The 17,584-nt window shown below is 40.7% G+C and overlaps 2 protein-coding genes across 8 annotated transcripts in view; one reads left to right on the top strand and one right to left on the bottom strand.

The window, feature by feature from the left end:
- Positions 1-4,468, top strand: part of CCDC68 (coiled-coil domain containing 68) — a 55,408-nt gene extending 50,940 nt beyond the window's left edge. The window contains exon 11 of the mRNA XM_034401534.3: positions 2,975-4,468. Coding sequence (XP_034257425.2) covers positions 2,975-3,023 — 49 coding nt within the window. The 3' untranslated portion in view covers positions 3,024-4,468. The remainder of the gene's footprint in view (positions 1-2,974) is intronic.
- Positions 4,469-8,029: 3,561 nt separating this feature from the next.
- RAB27B (RAB27B, member RAS oncogene family) overlaps positions 8,030-17,584 on the bottom strand; it is a 140,520-nt gene continuing 130,965 nt past the window's right edge. For all 7 annotated transcript variants that reach the window (XM_034401556.3, XM_060690745.2, XM_087885558.1 and 4 more), the window contains 4 exons: positions 17,255-17,340; positions 15,703-15,806; positions 13,969-14,092; positions 8,030-13,102 (listed from right to left, as the gene is read on the bottom strand). In XM_034401556.3, the coding sequence (XP_034257447.1) occupies positions 12,913-13,102; positions 13,969-14,092; positions 15,703-15,806; positions 17,255-17,340 (504 nt within the window). In that variant the 3' untranslated portion in view covers positions 8,030-12,912. The remainder of the gene's footprint in view (positions 13,103-13,968; positions 14,093-15,702; positions 15,807-17,254; positions 17,341-17,584) is intronic.

Genomic DNA, 17,584 nt, shown 5'->3' with positions numbered 1-17,584 from the left:
CCATATTGAAAAATGCACCTTGTGGTTTGAGTTTTTCAAAATGTTGTTTGCTACTTTAATTTCCAGTTTTTAGAAAAAATTCTAAAAGTTGAATTCCCTTTTCAACCTGCCATCTTTTGATTGAATATTATCAAAGTCTGTATGTATGTAGTATACTAACAGCTACTTTTAACTGAAAAGCATGTACAATTCTTTTGGTAAAGTTAATGGACTTTACAAGACTTAGAAGTCTAAAATTTCTATTTGAAAAATAAATTTTTATGCAACATTTAATCTCATATAGAAACCATGTTTGGAATATAATTCTGCTCATGGGTTTACAGCACATCACTTCTTTTCTTATTTTGTTTTTCTTATAAAATGTTAAGGAAAAATAATTATTTTAAAAAATATTGGTTAGATTGACACGTGCTAAACCATAATGCTGGTTTGGTTGGTATTTTGGAGTTGATACGTTGTGTGAACCCAATCAATTGTTATTTGTTTATTCAGGGAACCATCGTTAAATGTACCATAGTGTAATGCAGTGTTTCCCAAACTTGGCTATTTTAAGATGCATGGACTTCAATTCCCAGAATTCCCCAACCAGTATGCCTGGTTGAGGAATTCTGGGAGTTGAAGTCCATACATCTTCAAAGGCTCAAGTTTGGGAAACACTGGTGTAATGTAATGCATGAACCTAGTTTTTGAATGAAAATGATAGTCATGAAGTTGGATCTATACAAGACAAGTTAATCTTCAGGTCTACTTAATGCTGAACTAAAAAAAAAACCACAAAGGTAAAAATATGGAGTAACAGAGCATGTTAGAAGTTCTAAGTTCTATAGAATTTACTTGCCATGCAGGCTGGTTCACCTTTCACTTAAAGAAACATTTTTCAAATTACAGTGGTACCTTGGTATTCAACTGCTTTGAAACTCATCAAATTTGGTACTCAATGCATTTTGATACGAAAATTTTGTTTCAGTACTCGTTTGTTTGGTACTCAAAGCACAAGGTAGAATTTGTTGGTGTCAGTTGCCTTGTAACTCACTATATTATTCCTTATGGGGGGGAATTGTTTGGTACTCATTGTTTTTGGTACTCATTGCACCTCCCAGAACCAATTTATTTATTTATTTATTTATTTATTTATTATTCGAATTTCTATACCGCCCTTCTCCTTTCGGACTCAGGGCGGTGAACAGCCAAAATAAAAACATTTATACATAAATACAATTAAAAATAGATTTAAAATAATTAAATTTGGCCCATAGTTTAAAATTTATCAATTTAAAATCCATATCAAAATTTAAAACCAACCATAAAATCATAAAATCAAGAGAGACCGGCTAACTGAAAGAGATGAGTTTTTAGGGCCCAACGAAAGGTCCGGAGGTCGGAGATCACTCGTATCTCTGGGGGTAGATTGTTCCAAAGGGTAGGTGCCACCACAGAGAAGGCTCTCCTCCTGGGGGTCGCCAGCCGGCATTGTCTAGCCGACGGCACCCTGAGGAGGCCCTCTCTGTGGGAGCGAACTGGCCGGTGAGAGGCTATTGGTAGCAGAAGGCGGTCCTGTAAGTACCCTGGCCCTAAGCCATGGAGCGCTTTAAAGGTGATCACCAACACCTTGAAGCGCACCCGGAAGTCCACCGGAAGCCAATGCAGCTCGCGCAGGAGAGGAGTCACATGGGAGCGCCCAGTCGCTCCCATAATCCCCCGCGCGGCCGCTTTCTGCACCAGTTGGAGCCTCCGGGTGTACCCCAAGGGGAGCCCCATGTAGAGAGCGTTACAATAGTCCAGACGAGAAGTGACGAGTGCTTGAGTGACTGTGCGTAGGGAGTCCCGATCCAGAAAGGGGCGCAACTGGCGTATCAGGCGAACCTGATAAAAAGCCCCCCTGGCCACGGCCGTCATATGCCCTTCTAAGGACAGCCGTGCATCCATTAACAATGAGTACCAAGGTACCACCATATTACAATCTTTATTTAGATCAAGAGACAGATATTGGCGCTGTGCTTCCTGGTTAATCTTTACGAAGCAACTAAGCTAAATGCTATTGATCATTTGTCAAATGAACCTGACAATGACTGAACTTAACACAGTTCTTAGGATCTCTGAAATAACTCCTTCTTCCAGATTCTTCAAATAATGTCAATACAGGATTTTATTTTAATTTTTTTGTATTTATTTATTTTCGTCAAGCATGTATTAGATAACAGATACAACTATAAACATAATTATGAATACATGAAATGGATACGAACAAAAGGGAACATTAGGACAGGGATGGTAAGCACGCTGGTGCTCTTATGCACGCCCCTTAAAGACTTCATAGGAATGGGGTGAGGTTGACAATAGACAGTCTAAGGCAGTGGTTCCTAATGTGGGGCCCACACCCCACGGGGGCAATTTGATTTTTAATGGGGGCAATTGGAACCTTGTTTAAACCAAGTTAATGGCCTTTTAGGCTTCCTCCGCGTGAGTAGGAGTCACTTTTTGAATAGTAAGAATTATAGGTCACAAGGGGGTAGGGGCATCAGGATTTTAGAGATGCTTAGGTGGGGAATGGCCAAAAAAAAAGGTTGGGAATCATTGGTCTAAGGTTAAAGTTTGGGGAGTTTGTGGCAGAAACCACAGAGTCAGGTAGTGCATTCCAGGCATTGACCACTCTGTTGCTGAAGTTGTATTTTCTGCAATCAAGTTTGGTGCTATTTACCATAAGTTTGTATCTATTATGTGCTCGTGTATTGTTGTGGTTGAAGCTGAAGTATTGATTGACAGGTAGGATGTTGTGGCAGACAATTTTGTGTACTATGCTTAGGTTGGACTGAAGACGGCGAAGTTCTAAGTTGTCTAAGCCCAAAATTTCAAGTCTGTTGGCCTAAGGGATTCTGTTGTGAGTAGAGGAGTGGAGGACTCTTCTCGTGAAATATCAGCTAGATTTTTCAAAATGATATCTTGCTCAATTAAAACTTTCTCCATCTTGTTCCAGGATTGATGAGGACTTGCCGTACATTGTAATATCCAGACTACGCAAGTGACCTATTGCTATGAAGTCTGAACCTTCCTCAGGTCCATTACAAGGATGGTTATTTCTTTCCATGCATTTCCATTGGATTTACCTGCACAGTGAACGGCATCACCTAACAAATTTCATCTTTTGAATTAATGAATGGAATCTCAAGATGGTCTTCTAAGAGAAGAAGTAAATTCAGATGTGACAGAAGGCATCCAGGAGGCTGGGACATATGGAGGGAGAGAGAGTCATCTATGGGCCCATTATTAGAAGCATTGTGGTCGTTCTTACCGGTGATGGAAATGCATTGGCTTCAGAACTCATTCATCCATAAGGACCAATGACTTCCTGCAAGTTCTATAATGTGCATCTGAATCTACACTGAAGAATATTACGGTGGACTAAGGCAGCTGGATCAAATATATGATGTGGAGCTCAGATATGTCGCTCAGCTGATCCACAACTGACTAATACTAGTTTTGTGAGAATTCTCTCTTCCTGGTTTTGGATACCAGGCGAGAGAGAGAGAGAAAGAAGATGAATGAGCACTTGTGTGGAGACTGCATCAATCTAGTAGGAAAAAAAATATCTCTCATCACACCAAATTGCACCTCTTAGTATTATATTTTATGGAAAACTAGCTGATAACCCAACGTTGCCCAGGTATTTATTTATCCCAATCCTGTATTAGACAGGAAGAGCAACTTCACCCTGAGCCCTAATTTCGGCGAGAATTAAATTAGTTAAAATGTTTTCTTTTTGCCCCCAGAAGCGTCAAGTAAAATGATACCACCTTGTTGTTTTGCTAGCTGATCCATGATCATTTAGTATGCTTTTTTCCGATCTTGATTTAGAAGTGGCTTCTTGTCCACCATATATGCATTAAGCTGTTTGATGTTGTAGTTCTTTTCTCGTAGGTAATCTGCGTGAAGTAGGTTGTATCGGTCTCATAGTGGTGCAGGCAGGCCGAGTTGCAGTAATGTTTTATTGATCATGGCCATACATTTGTCCTCAAGAATCAGCAGCGCCTTGTTGAAAATGTCTGGGCCAAACATAATTTCTAATGTTGGATTTTCCCCCTTACCAGAGGAAGCCCCCTTGTGGAGTACTGTGAAGCCGTTACCATGGCAACTCCACTGTGCTGCACAGTAGAAGCTATTTTAAGGCAGTACAGTAGAAGCCATTTTAAGGCACAACAGGCTGTATCTTAACAGAATAGATACCCCAAGAGGTGTTAGGGGTGTCTTATCCCCACAGTATTTCTTTTCAGAGAGTAAGTCATCTGTGTACCAAGTTTGGTTGAAATTGCTCAAGGCGTTCCAGAGTTATGCTGGAACATACACACACACAGCCATCTATCTATCTGTATGTATGTATGTATGTATGTATGTATGTATGTATGTGTATGTATGTATGTATGTATGTGTATGTATGTATGTATGTATGTATAGAGAGAGAGAGAGAGAGAGAGAGAGAGAGAGAGAGAGAGAGAGAGAGAGAGAGAGAGAGAGAGAGAGAGATTGATTGATTATGGGTAAAGTGATGCTTAGAAAACCTTGAACGGAGATACCTCTTTACAGCATTCCTACCCACATCACCTCCTCAGGGTTTTTGAATTTGGCAAACTAATTATAACGTTGTTGTGTAAAATGATAAATTATAACATTGTTGTGTAAAATGATGTTTCTGAAGGAAGTAAAACACCTCTGGGAAGTGCATCTAAGCACAGAGAAGACAGTCCTGAAGCCATCCCTATGTCATGATTTAGAATCGGTAAAATGTAAGTGTTCTGCATAGAGCTTTTCTAAGGCAGGTTCGTCAAGCAGTATGCCTGAGGCAAGAAAGCAAGAATATATATTTCGGTTATACCGCTATAAAAGCAGATTGTACATTTGGCTAGGCCCTGTTCTGTGACAGCGCAACAGCAAGTTTCCCCATAATTAAATGAATAAAGTATTTATTGATCTATAATGATTATACCATCCTTAAGATTGTATTTCAAGAGCAGCTTGCCAAGACTTGTCAAAACGTAATGACGAAATGGACAATCTAAAAGCCATGAAATCAAGAGTGTAGTTATGAGGATAAGAACGACATCTAAAAATCTCAAGGACGGTCTCTCTAGTGGCCAGTGTGGTAATGAAAGGCAAGGTTGGTTGTTCCTTGGCCTGCAGCGAGATTTATGCTTCAATCTGGCTGGATCATGTTTGCACTGTAACAAAATAAATAACTGGTACAATGTTCAGTCAATTATTTAAGCCACAAGACCATAAGGTAAGCTGGTGTACATTGTGGATAAAACTATGAATTTAGCTGAAGGCAACCTTGTCAGCGTAATGAGCGTAACCATGATTTGATTATCTGGATTCCTGGGAATGAGTCAGGAATGCAATGAACTTCTTTCTTCTCTGCTTCAGCTCAACTTTCCCTCTTTGCTTGCTCAAAACCACCATGTTTTCCAAGGCAGGGCTCACCACAGAGCACTCGCCACTCCCTTCGGGGTGCAGCTACATTAGTCTTTCTGCCTTAAATGTGTGCCTATTTGGGGTTTATTTTCCCCTCTTTCCTGCTCCCTACACTTGAGCAATCAGAAAATCTAATACGTGCCCACTGCTTATGCAAATGGAGCAGTGCATGCGCCTACCACTCACACTGAATCATCCCCTCCCCCCAGTGGTGGGTTCTAATCAGTTTTACCTCAGGTTCACATCACATATGGGCTTTGCAAAGCGATCGCTTCGCGCAAGCGCATTGAGAAAAAAAAACAGCTGAGGCATGGCAATCCCCTCTGCCATGCCTTACAGCTGATCAAAAAACAAACGAAATAAAGGTAGGTATAGCAAGGGGAGAGGGCCCAAATTACATTCAGAGCTAACTGGTTCATTCTCCTATGAAGATTTCCACTACCGGCTCTCCCGAACCGGGGAGAACCGGTAGCAACCCACCACTGCCTCCCCCTCCCCACCTCCGGGCCACCAAGCCGGAAAGTTCCAGTGTTATATGGCAAAAAAGCAAGATAAATAAATAAAACCCAGATGCTGTGGAGGTTGGGTATACAGGTAGTCCTCCACTTACAACAGTTCATTTAGTGACCATTCAAAGTTACAATGGCACTAAAAAAAAGTGACTTATCACCGTTTTTCATCATTATGACCATTGCAGTATCCCCACCATGGTCACGTGATTTACAACTGGATGCTTGGCAACTGGTTCATGTTTATGACTGTTGCTGTGTCCCAAGATCATGTGATCCCCTTTTGCGACCTCCTGACAAGCAAAGTCAATGGGGAAGCCAGATTCACTTAACCGTGTTACTAACTTAACAATTGCAGTGGTTCGTTTAACAGATGTGGCAAGAAAAGTTGTGAAATGGAGCAAAACTCAGCAAATTTCTCACTTAACAACATAAATTTTGAGCTCAATTGTGGTCGTAAATTGAGGACTCCCCGTAATCTCTCTCAAGTGACCCTCAATCTTTGGTTCATAGTGGCTAGTAATTCAAAGAATTGTATTCTTCATACCTGGAAGGTGTGAGATTGGCATTTTTTTACAAAAATAATAATACTGGAACTATGGTGAATAATCTATTCCAACCTGATCTTTTTTCTGTCTAGCTGAGTTCCTACACTGAAGCCGTGGTTTTTTCAGCCATTTTTGAAAACATCACAGCCGAGTTCCTACATGGCTGAAAGTACAGCATGTGAATTTATTTTATTTATTTTATTTTTATTTTTTATTTTATTTCGAATTTATATACCGCACCTTCTCCCGAGGGACTCAGGGCGGTGTACAGCCAGCTAAAAACATACAATACAAACATTAAAAACAATTAAAAGGATATATATTAATTTGGCCCCAATTTAAAATGACAAACCAGCTAAAAATATTTTTTTTAAAAATGTTATGTTAAGAAGGCCCTCCCCATGGGGGTCACCAGCCTACATTGTTTGGCTGATGGCACCCCGAGGAGGCCCTCTCTGTGGGAGCGCACAGGTCGATGGGAGGCCGTCGGTAGCAGCAGGCGGTCTCGAAGATAACTAGATACTATGCCATGGAGCGCTTTAAAGGTGGTGACCAACACCTTGAAGCGCACCCGGAAGACCACTGGGAGCCAGTGCAGCTCACGCAGGAGCGGTGTTATATGGGAGCGCCAGGCAGCTCCCGTAATTACCCGCGTGGCCGCATTCTGGACTAGTTGGAGCCTCCAGTGCTCCTCAAGGGGAGCCCCATGTAGCCCCAATTCACATGTGCAAAGCCAGAATCAAGTAAAAATCACATTGTGTGTGTCGTCTGCACACTTTCACTATTCTTGGATACCTTAGATCCGTGATGGCGAACCTAATGGCACGCATGCCAGAGGTGGCACACAGAGCACTCTCTGTGTGGGCACACACACTGGCCAGCTGGTCTTTGGGTTTCCGGTGCTCTGGTGTGTGCGCACGGGTTCCAGTTTGGGCACTTGCAGTGGTGGGATCCTTCCGGTTTAACAATCGGTTCGGTGATCGCGCACTTCACGTGTGCAGTTCAACAAAATAATCACCTAACGCGTTAGTGCTAGGGAGTTAAAACAGGCGTGGCAATCCGCTGTGCCAAATTATCAACTGCAAAGATAAAGGTAAGTAAAGACAGGGGCGAGCGGATCCAGCTGAATCTCGCTGTTTGAGAAAGTTGCACAACATTCTCAGAGACTCTTCCCATCCTGCTTATACTCTTTTTGGACGTTGTGTGGATGTTTGGGTGGTTTAGGGGTGAAGAATTGTGGTGGGTTGGAGTGTGTTTGGGGATTGTTGTGTGTGTTGGACCTGGTCTTTGGGTGTTAAGTGAATTTCGTTGTATGGGTATACTGTGTATACACATACAATGACAATAAAGGTATTTATTTATTTATCTATCGTTGGAGCGAACCAGTTCACTCCCAGCTGATCGTCGGAGCTACCAGTAGAATCCCACCCCTGGGCACTTGGTGCCGAAAAGGTTCGCCATCCCTGCCTTAGATCATGTTTGCTCTTCAAGACAACAATCCACGACTGCTTTAAAAATGAATAGTTTTTAATCTCAAAAGAACAGTGCAGAAACGAAACTACAGAATTACATTCCTTAGCCATATTGTAAAAACCCAGACACCAATGGATACAGTCTGATTGTATGTATGTATGTATATGTGTGCATTCACTCACACACACGCTCACACATATAAATACATATTTATATATCATTGAAAAGCAACAGTATAGTAGTAGTAATACAACACGGTTAATGACTGGTGCTGCTAGGCTGGCAGTGCAGTCCATCCAAAGAGAGATAATTCAGACACTTAGTCCAAAGAATGCAAATCTTTAATTTCTACAGAACTGTCTCAAAGACCAACAGAAAACATGCTCAGAGTTATCTAACTTAAGGGCACATTAAAAGCAAAACAAAGGCGGGGGGGGAAGGCAACTGAACAGTCAGGAGGCTCTTAGTGTTGAATCAAAATCTGAAAAGAACAATTTCAATAAATATATCTGTGAGAAATACATAAAAGTACCTTGAATTATAGTTATATACACTGAAAATCCCTCTGCGGGGTAGAGCGAAGGCAGTTAGAGAGGATTTAAGATTCGAGAAGCTTTTTTGATTTAAACCTTGGGGTGGAATCAAGTTTAGGAGAGCTTCAAGCAGGGCCTTTGAAAGTGTGGGAAGATGATGTGTCCATGTTTCTTAAGAAATAGCTCATAAAAGACTTTGTGCTAAATCAGAGGTCTCCAAGCTTGGCAACTTTACGACTTGTGGACTTCAACTCCCACGCTGGCTGAGGAATTCTAGGAGTGGAAGTCCACAAGTCTTAAAATAGCCAAGGTTGGAGATCCCTGCCCTAAATGGTCTGAGTTGAGGAGGGCTGTAGTAATATTTAACAACTGACAGCATAGACAGACTGCGCAACTTCACCCCTTCTGAGAATATGATTGTAATGGTGCTTCGGTATGGGATAACTTTTCTTTCCCCCTATTAATCCTCTTTGTAACAGCCATAACCACGTGATTCAGGTTATGTTGGATTTGACCTTTAGAAGAGCTGCTATCAAGCATTTATTTTAGGGAGAGGAAAACATGGGAGACTTCCTTCCAAGCCTTGAGGATGTTGTTGGAGGACAGCCGTGTTAATCTATGGTAGCCAAACTCCTCCCGATTACTAACCTTGAGCTTCAAGAGCAGATCTAGAAAGTTGACCAATGGGGGACATTGTCCAATTCTGCCTCAGTTGGACTGGAGAAAGGAACCAACCAGGCTGAATAGTTTCAGTGGTCACTTCATGTAATACCAGACTACACTTAACTGTATTGGGAAAAGGTAGATTTTCATAACAAAACAGCAGCTAAATGGTTTGTTTGAGCCCGGTGTAAATCTTGGTAGAAGACTTTGTTAAAAGGCTTCTGGGCAAGTACAGAAACATATTTTCAGTGGCAGGACAACCTTCTCTTAAATATATATTGATTTATCCCATGGACAGTAATTATTAGGGACATCATGTGCATTTCCTCAGGCAACGACTTTGCTCCTCAGAGGCTTTAATGAAGCAAACAAAGATCCTTTCATAGAAATCAAGTTGGTGTGCAGTGTGAGCTGCTGTAATTAATGCCAATGGTTGTCGATAACAGCAGGCAAAAATGGTTACATGGAACTGACAGTTCTCTAGTTTCTTTCCTCAACAATTACATATGATTTATGAAAACAATTGTTGGCTTAGTGTGCTTTGTGGATGGTTAAAGGCACAATAGAAGCACTTGAGAACTTGGCTCATTACAGCTGGATACTTTTGGACAACAGGGTATATATATATAAGCAGTGAACAGCCATGGGTCTATTAATCATACATACACAATTACACATCCAATATTTTGATTCAAATATTCATGAAACCAAGTCAGAAGAGGGAATCTCATACCATGTCTTAAAAGGGTCAAAAGGAAGACTGGAAAAAATAGCATAGTATATTGTCATTACAATTATTCCTCAATGAACTGCCGGTGAATTTTAATCAAATACTCATCATATGTAGGATTATTTTGGTAAGGCGCCAATTATGAACTACAATGGCGATATAACCTACATCAATATATTCGATATCTGTCATATATTCTGATCTCCTTGATGAAATAGGGCCATAAAAGAAAGATAATGAAAGAATTTGTTGATGTGATATGGAATTTATTTTGAGTTTATATTGAAAATGCAAGATGGATTCCAGTATTGCCACCTTGGCAAGTTTTCAGTTGCATCAAGCCAATTTCAAAGGCTATTAATGAGATGATATAATGCCGATCTGGGAAGTCAAAGTGTTCTTGCGGATTCAACATTGTGCTCATAAATGTTCCCTATAAACATTTACAATTTATGCATGCAGGAGTTTAGGTGTGCGTAATGACAGCTACAAAACCGACAGCTATTTGGCCTTACTTAATGCCAGGGAATATTCTGTGTTACACAATATCGAAGTTTAACATGCATGCATAAAACATTCACTCATGGGCATTACACTGAGACAGAGGCATGGGCAGATCTTGTAGGCATACTAGTAGATAACCCAGCATATGATTGCAACAAATGATGCCCAACAATAATTGTGCCTTAGGAGAAGCTTCAAGTTCTTAAATTGCTACTCCAACATAGTAACAACAAAATATATGTATGGTAGTGTGAGAGATAGGAATAAAAACTGGAATATATGAGTCCCTCCAGATCGGATTTACAATGCCAGAAGATCCAAAACTGTTGAACTATATGTAAGAAAAATTCTGAATGGCAACTTTCAATAAGTCAGCTGAGATTCCTCACTAGGTTAGCCATATGCCCAAATTTTGCAGCAGATAACCCTGTTTACTGCAATGGACAACACTGAGTAGGTATTAATAGCTGGGAAACATTAAGGATATATTGTTATCTCTTCTTCCATTGGAAAGCTAAAAGATCTTTGTTATAAAATGGCAGAATTGCAGGAAAAAGAGATGAAATATTCCTCACAGTGTAGGGCCATATAGGAAAAAAAAAAGATACGTATTAATGCATAAAGAATCTCTTGTTCTTTTACACTTAGTTAAGTGCATTGTTTCTCAACCTTGCAACTTTAAGACAGGTGGACTTCAACTCTCAGAATTCCTCAGCCAGTATGCTTGTTGGGAAATTCTGGGTGCTGAAGTTCACATATCTTAAAAGTTGCCAAGGTTGAAAAACACTGCTTAAATGTATTCCCCCCAGCCCTTGATTTCAAGCAAAGCATTCTGAACCCAAGCAAATACGCTCCATATTTCATAGACAAAAACATTAGTATTTCCCAATAGAAGCGCTGAGCAATTAACACCAGCAAAAAGTGAAGACACCTTTGGGATTTTTGCAATTTCCCATTTCTGAAAATGAGTTGTACGGATTACAAAAAGCAGTAAACATTTAAAAGTATACTGAAGGTATCACAGTATTGGAATAAAAATGAAAATTAAGATATATCAGCATGAATATATTCCTCTACATTCTTTCTCTTTCTGGGAAATGCGCTCACATTTTGCAAACAGAAATATATTTTTAATTACTGAGAGACTGATGAAGAGCATTGTGATAAATACTAGAAACAACTCTTTCGCTTTGGGTTGATAACACCTGGTGAAATGAACTCTTTAACTTAGAAAATGGTGGCAGGGGGATTGCGGACCATTTTGGAACGGCTGAATTGCAAAAGCAGACCTTTTAAACCAGAATGGCATCGCAGAGAAATGGTGCGTAGTAGAAAGTCAATGTCTGTTTTTGTTTTAAAGAGCTGCATTTGGTTCATCATCATCATCATCATCATCATCATCCCACCATCATCCTATCACGCTTGGCTCTAAAGTGTACATATCCTTCACTTAACAGTACTTCTACTGTAACAAAATTATTATTGGAACTTCCTCGTCTTTCTTCCTGTTCCTGCCTTTCTCGTTTTAAGTGATGGAAATAACAGAAAGGCATTATATATTTAATCAAGACTTTGCTTTGGACAGCTAATATTCCAGATCAACGTTGAACATAGCTTCATGTTTGGGAAGTGCTCTGCTGGTAAAGTAAAAGCAAAAATAATCTTCTGTGTGTATATATAAAGTATGTGTTAATTAGAACATTAGAACTAATTAGAAATGTTAACTGTATCCATATAGAACTTAATAAATACATACGTACTACCTCTTAATGAAAGGGGATTCCATTGGAATATCACTCTCAGAGTCACCAATGAAATACTTGGCCAAATATTTCAAGGCACATAGTACTTTTCAGCTTTGAGCAAACCTCGTGGTTTATATCTTTTTCAACACTGTACTATATTGTACGGACATCTTCTTTCTACAGTCCACCTCTATCTCCAATGCCACCTAATGACTAAATTGCAATTTTAATCAGGTCTCGCCTTATGAGAATAACCAACTGAATGAAAAAACTAACTTTTTGGCATTCAAAACCATGAAGATGTTTACAATGAGCCACACAATATATTCTTTGGGATGTTTTTTCATCACCTGTTTAGCAAACACACTATGTCATAATAGAAGGCAAAGAGATGAGAAAGGATGGCTTAGCTTAGGCCAATTAAGACAACCCCTTGTTTTATTGGAAAGGTGTCTCTAACATTTCAATGATCCTCTCCCCCAAAGCAGATATTTTTTCCTGTATTTACTCGCCTATTGTATGAAGAAGAAAAGAGGCTCTGGATTTTCTATGAAGATGGTTTACACCTGTTTGAATGCAGAAGCATGATTTCTCAGCATTGGGGGGGGAAAAATCAGGCTTGCTTAAGACAACAACAGCAGTCTCATTTGGTCCACAGAGTTCCAGGTTGAATTTAGCATTTGGTCACTCTTGTTACTTTCTGATTTCTCATTCCTTTTCTTTTCTTCAACCTGAATGGCCAAGTCAACAAGCACATTTCTTCTCATCAGATTTGGACGACACCAGTTTTCCTGAACTTCCACCATTGGCTGTGTCAGAGAGCTGAGACTTGTCAACACACTGTTCCATTCGTTTCATTATTAAGTCCAAGAGTGTCTCCACAGCTTTGTCCACATTTTGGCCGTTCGCTGCACTTGTTTCAAAGTATGGGATGCTACGGCAGGAAAACATCAGAAGTATGGTAAGTTATTTCAAGAGGGAACAGTTATAACCACAACCTACAGGTTTACCTTCAAAGGGCAGCATTTGGTTCTCAAAAGCAAATGTTGACTTTACTTCAACAGTTAAGAATATCGTGTCACTTTCTGAAAGGCCCTCAAGTCTGCTGAACACATCCCTGTTCCCCTTCTCACAAAAAGAAATTCTTATTAGCACCAGTACTTTATCCATATGGGGATTACTTTAAGAATCATGGATGTCAACAGGAAAAAAAAAACATTACACTCAGGGGTGGGCTTCAAAAATTTTAGCAAGGGGTTCTCTGCCCAGTTGCTGGGTGGGCGTGGCCATGGTGGGCATGACCAGTCGGCCTCCTGAACCATGGTGGGGGGTGGGCGTTTTTGACCTCCCTGGGCTCTGGAAGCTTTCCTCAAACCTCCAGGGCGAAAATGGCCTCCCCAGGCTCAGGAGGCCCTCTGAAGGCCGGAAATGGGCCCGTTTCTGGCCTTCCTGAACTTCCGGTAGGCCCATTTTCCGCCCTCCCCAAGCCTCCGTGCACACCCTGTACTTACCTGTATACAAAATGGGATGCGTGGGGACTCCTGGGAGGGGCGGGGTGGTCGGGGCCAGCCAGGAATGGAATTTGGGGGTTCTACAAACTGCACAGAATCTTAGCTGGAGGTTCTCCCGAACCCTTGCGAACCCGCAGCAGCCCACCCCTGATTACACTTGGTTTTCTTCCTCTCAAACCAAATGTCTTGGCCATTTCATTGTGTCCTTATCCCACCTTTGGCATCACTCAGATGGCTACATCAATGCCTCCCGAGTTAGTTGAGGGGACAACATGTTTGTTTGCCTTACCCATATTTGTCTGCAAGTTCTTTTGCTTGTCTTTCATTGACCTCCCTCTGATCTGATAGGTCAGCTTTATTTCCAATTAATACTATGTCGGGGTTTTCGCAATAAGCATTTGCTTGCAACTGACCTAAAGAAAGAAATGTAGAAACTTGGTAAGGAGTGTAGAAATATTCCCTGGAATCGGAGGAGCAGAAATCATAGTTTCTCTCAGCCTTTCCTAATCTGGTATCTTCCAGTTGTGTTGCTCAACCCGGCCGGGAAAGGTTGAGAGATGAAATATGACCAAATTCACTACCTATTTTTACATTTAAAAATGTTATGATAGAAATAGGAAGGTTAATGTCTTATTGCCCAGAATACATTGGGCCATCCAATCAATCAAATAAGATAGATAAAAATCTGTAAATGACAATGAGGACTGTTTTTCTTCTCTGCATCACAGTTGTAACAGGAATGAAGCAGGTAGTCCTTGATTAACAACTGGTGTTGCTTAGCAACCGTTTGAAGCAATGATGGACCTCCCCTGAGCAACTTATGACCTGGTTCTGTAGTTCCGTTGGCTGTGCCCCTCCCCCAGTCACATGATCACATTTGGGGCATTTGGCAATCAGCTTGCATTTACAGACATTTGCAGCATCCGGCAGTCACATGGCCACAATTTTGGGTGGGGTTTGCTAGTTTCTGGCATTTACTTCCAGTTTCCAGCAAAAAAACAATCGCTCATTGAATAAAAAAAAAAAGGTTTGCTTTAGTGACCATGGCCTTCACCTAATGACCGTCACTTTTGCTTAACAACCGCCACAAAAAAAGGTTGCAAAACTGGGTGCAGTCACATAGTGGCTCGATAATGACCACAATTTATGACTGTAATTCTGGGCTCAATTACGGTTGTTAAATCCAGGACTGCCTGTTATTCACATACAGCTAATACATTTCAAGCAATTCACATGCATTTCTTTATTAATATTCAAACTACCGGTAGTTTGGGCAGGCTTCTGCATTTTGCAGAAACATGACATGGTAGTGATGCTAGAGGCTTCAAGGAGGAGGCAGTGCCAGAGTGGAAAAACAACTTTGTCAGGTCAAAATGAAAGTCCACCTGTTTCCTAAAGCTTCCATAAAAGGTATCTTGCAGCCAGTGACCAAGGCAAAGAATGATCCAGGAACTTCTAGAGCAGGGGTCTCCAACCTTGGCAACTTTAAGACTTGTGGACTTCAATTCCCAGAGTTCCTCAGCCAGTATGCTTGTTGGGGAATTCTGGGTGCTGAAGTTCACACATCTTAAAAATTGCCAAGCTTTGCTTCAGAGAGGAGCATGCATTGCTTCTAATAGCAATAGCAATAGCACTTAGACTTATATACCGCTTCACAGTGCTTTACAGCCCTCTCTAAGCGGTTTACAGTGTCAACCTATTGCCCCCAACAATTTGGGTCCTCATTTTACCCACCTCTGAAGGATGGAAAGCTGAGTCAATCCTTGAGCCTGGTGAGATTCAAACTGCCAAATTTTAGGCAGCCGGCAGTCAGCAGAAGTAGCCTGCAGTACTGCACCCTCACCATGGCTCTTTTCTAAGGTACCTGCGTGCCTTTTGTTGCAGAATGTTTAATCGTGTCAGGAATAGCTTACATAATGCCACTCTCTATGGGGACTGCTGTTGCATTAAAAGATGGTAGGTTCAATGCCGCTGAAGCTAAAAGAGCTCAAGGCTAAGAGACACAGCTGCTTTTTCCACTTACTCATCCAGTTTCTGACATTTAAGAAGCTCTGTTGACTGGTGAGATCAAACATTAGCAAGAAGCCCATGGCATCTCTGAAAAATGCGGTGGTGAGACTTCTGAATCTGTCAGGAGAAAAGGAGTGAAAAGGATCAATATGCAACACGAGCTATCAGGGAAAAGAAAGAAAGCAAGGGGTATTAGGTAAACATTTCATGGCTGAACCTTTTTTTAAAAAAAAAAAGTGCTGCAAGCGAACAGATAAATGACAAGGCAAAGCTTTAATATTCTCTTTACACGGGTAGTCGACCCTTATCCCGAATGACTGCTCAAGCACAAATCTTCCTTCAGGTTGCACGGCAGCCCCAGGGATGATTTTATTTTCTCTTATCATCTATTCCATTCCAATGGGGATTTGTGTTATAAATTTCTCTCTCGCTGTCAAACAGATGGGCAGGAAACTGCCACAGGAGGTTTTAGTCAGCTGCCCACCCAGGGACATGGAATTTCTGAGTGTATGGTTCACACACCTTCAAACAAAGAACTTGTGTATATGTATGTGTGAGTATGTATGTATGTATGTATGTATGTATGTATGTATGTATGTATGTATCTATAAATATATATATATATATATACACCGTATTTTCGGAGTATAAAATGCTCCGGACTATAAGACGCACCTATATTTTTTGGGGAGGAAAACAAGAGAAAAAAAATCTGCCTCTACCTCCCAGCAATTTGCCTCCTTGCAGCAAACAGTAAACAGCCTCTTTCAGTTTCAGTTTCATTTTCAGCACATCCTGATTAGCACAAGAAAAAAAATCTGCCTCTGCCTCCCAGCAATTTGCCTCCTTGCAGCAAACAGCAGAGGCCGAAAATGGGGTCCGCGGAGGCGATATATATATATATGAGGCGATAGACATCATGATCTCCGGAATGTTTAAAAGTTTAAAATTTTAAACTTTTAAACGTTCCGGAGATCGTGATGTCTATCGCCTCTTCTATAATTATACCTGGAACTCGCATCTTTAGGACAATTCTTAATATATGTGTGTGTGTGTGTGTGTGTGTGTGTGTGTGTGTGTGTGTGTGTGTAGGTCTTTGGTTATTCGGATTTTCTCCCGCGTAAAATTGGAAGTGTCTTGGTGATGTTTTGACAAAGACGTTTCGACGAAGTCTCATTCGTCATCTTCAGGCTGGTATTTTCGGCTTTGTGCTTCTAGAAGCTGTGTGTGTGTGTGTGTGTGTGTGTGTGTGTGTGTGTGTGTAAACTGCAGATACTACCCACTGTCCTGCAACTTTTAGCAATTGTATCCCTGAAATCCGATGTTCCAAAATGCTTCAAATCACTTTTTATTCAAAATTCCAAAAAATTCAAGAGAAGAACTAGGTCTTAAGCTTCCTTGTAAACAGTAATATGATGTCAAAATGATAACAAAAAATAAAAATAAAAATAAAATTGACTTGAAATCCTGCCGGAGTTCAAATGACAGAATCTAATAGAAAAAAATGTTGTTCGTTTCCCCTTCCAATCATTTCTGCATTGGACTTTTAAGCTCTTGCATATTACCTCTCTTGCCCAGCTGTGTCCCATAGCTGCAGATGGACCTTAAAGGCTTTTCCAGAAGAACCACTTGACCCCTGGCTGTTGTACACCTGAAACATACCAAATAAAGCTTCGCAGTTTATTTTGACAAGTGTTCATTTAAAAGTTAATTAAAAGTGAAGTCATAATTTGCAAACTGAAAATGCAGGAAAGGAAAAGATGCTAAACTTCATATTTATTTATTTGATTTGATTTCTATACCGCCCTACTCCCGAAGGACTCAGGGCGGTGCACAGCCAAACAATAAAACACATACATACAAAATTTAAAAGTAGGATAAAATCAAATTAAATA

Source organism: Pantherophis guttatus, chromosome 2 (assembly GCF_059756535.1).
Source record: "Pantherophis guttatus breed Tessera chromosome 2, ASM5975653v1, whole genome shotgun sequence".
In the NCBI taxonomy this organism is placed as follows: Eukaryota; Metazoa; Chordata; class Lepidosauria; order Squamata; family Colubridae; genus Pantherophis; species Pantherophis guttatus.
The sequence above is the reverse complement of the archived record's forward strand: the minus strand, read 5'-3'. Positions and strand labels throughout refer to the sequence as shown.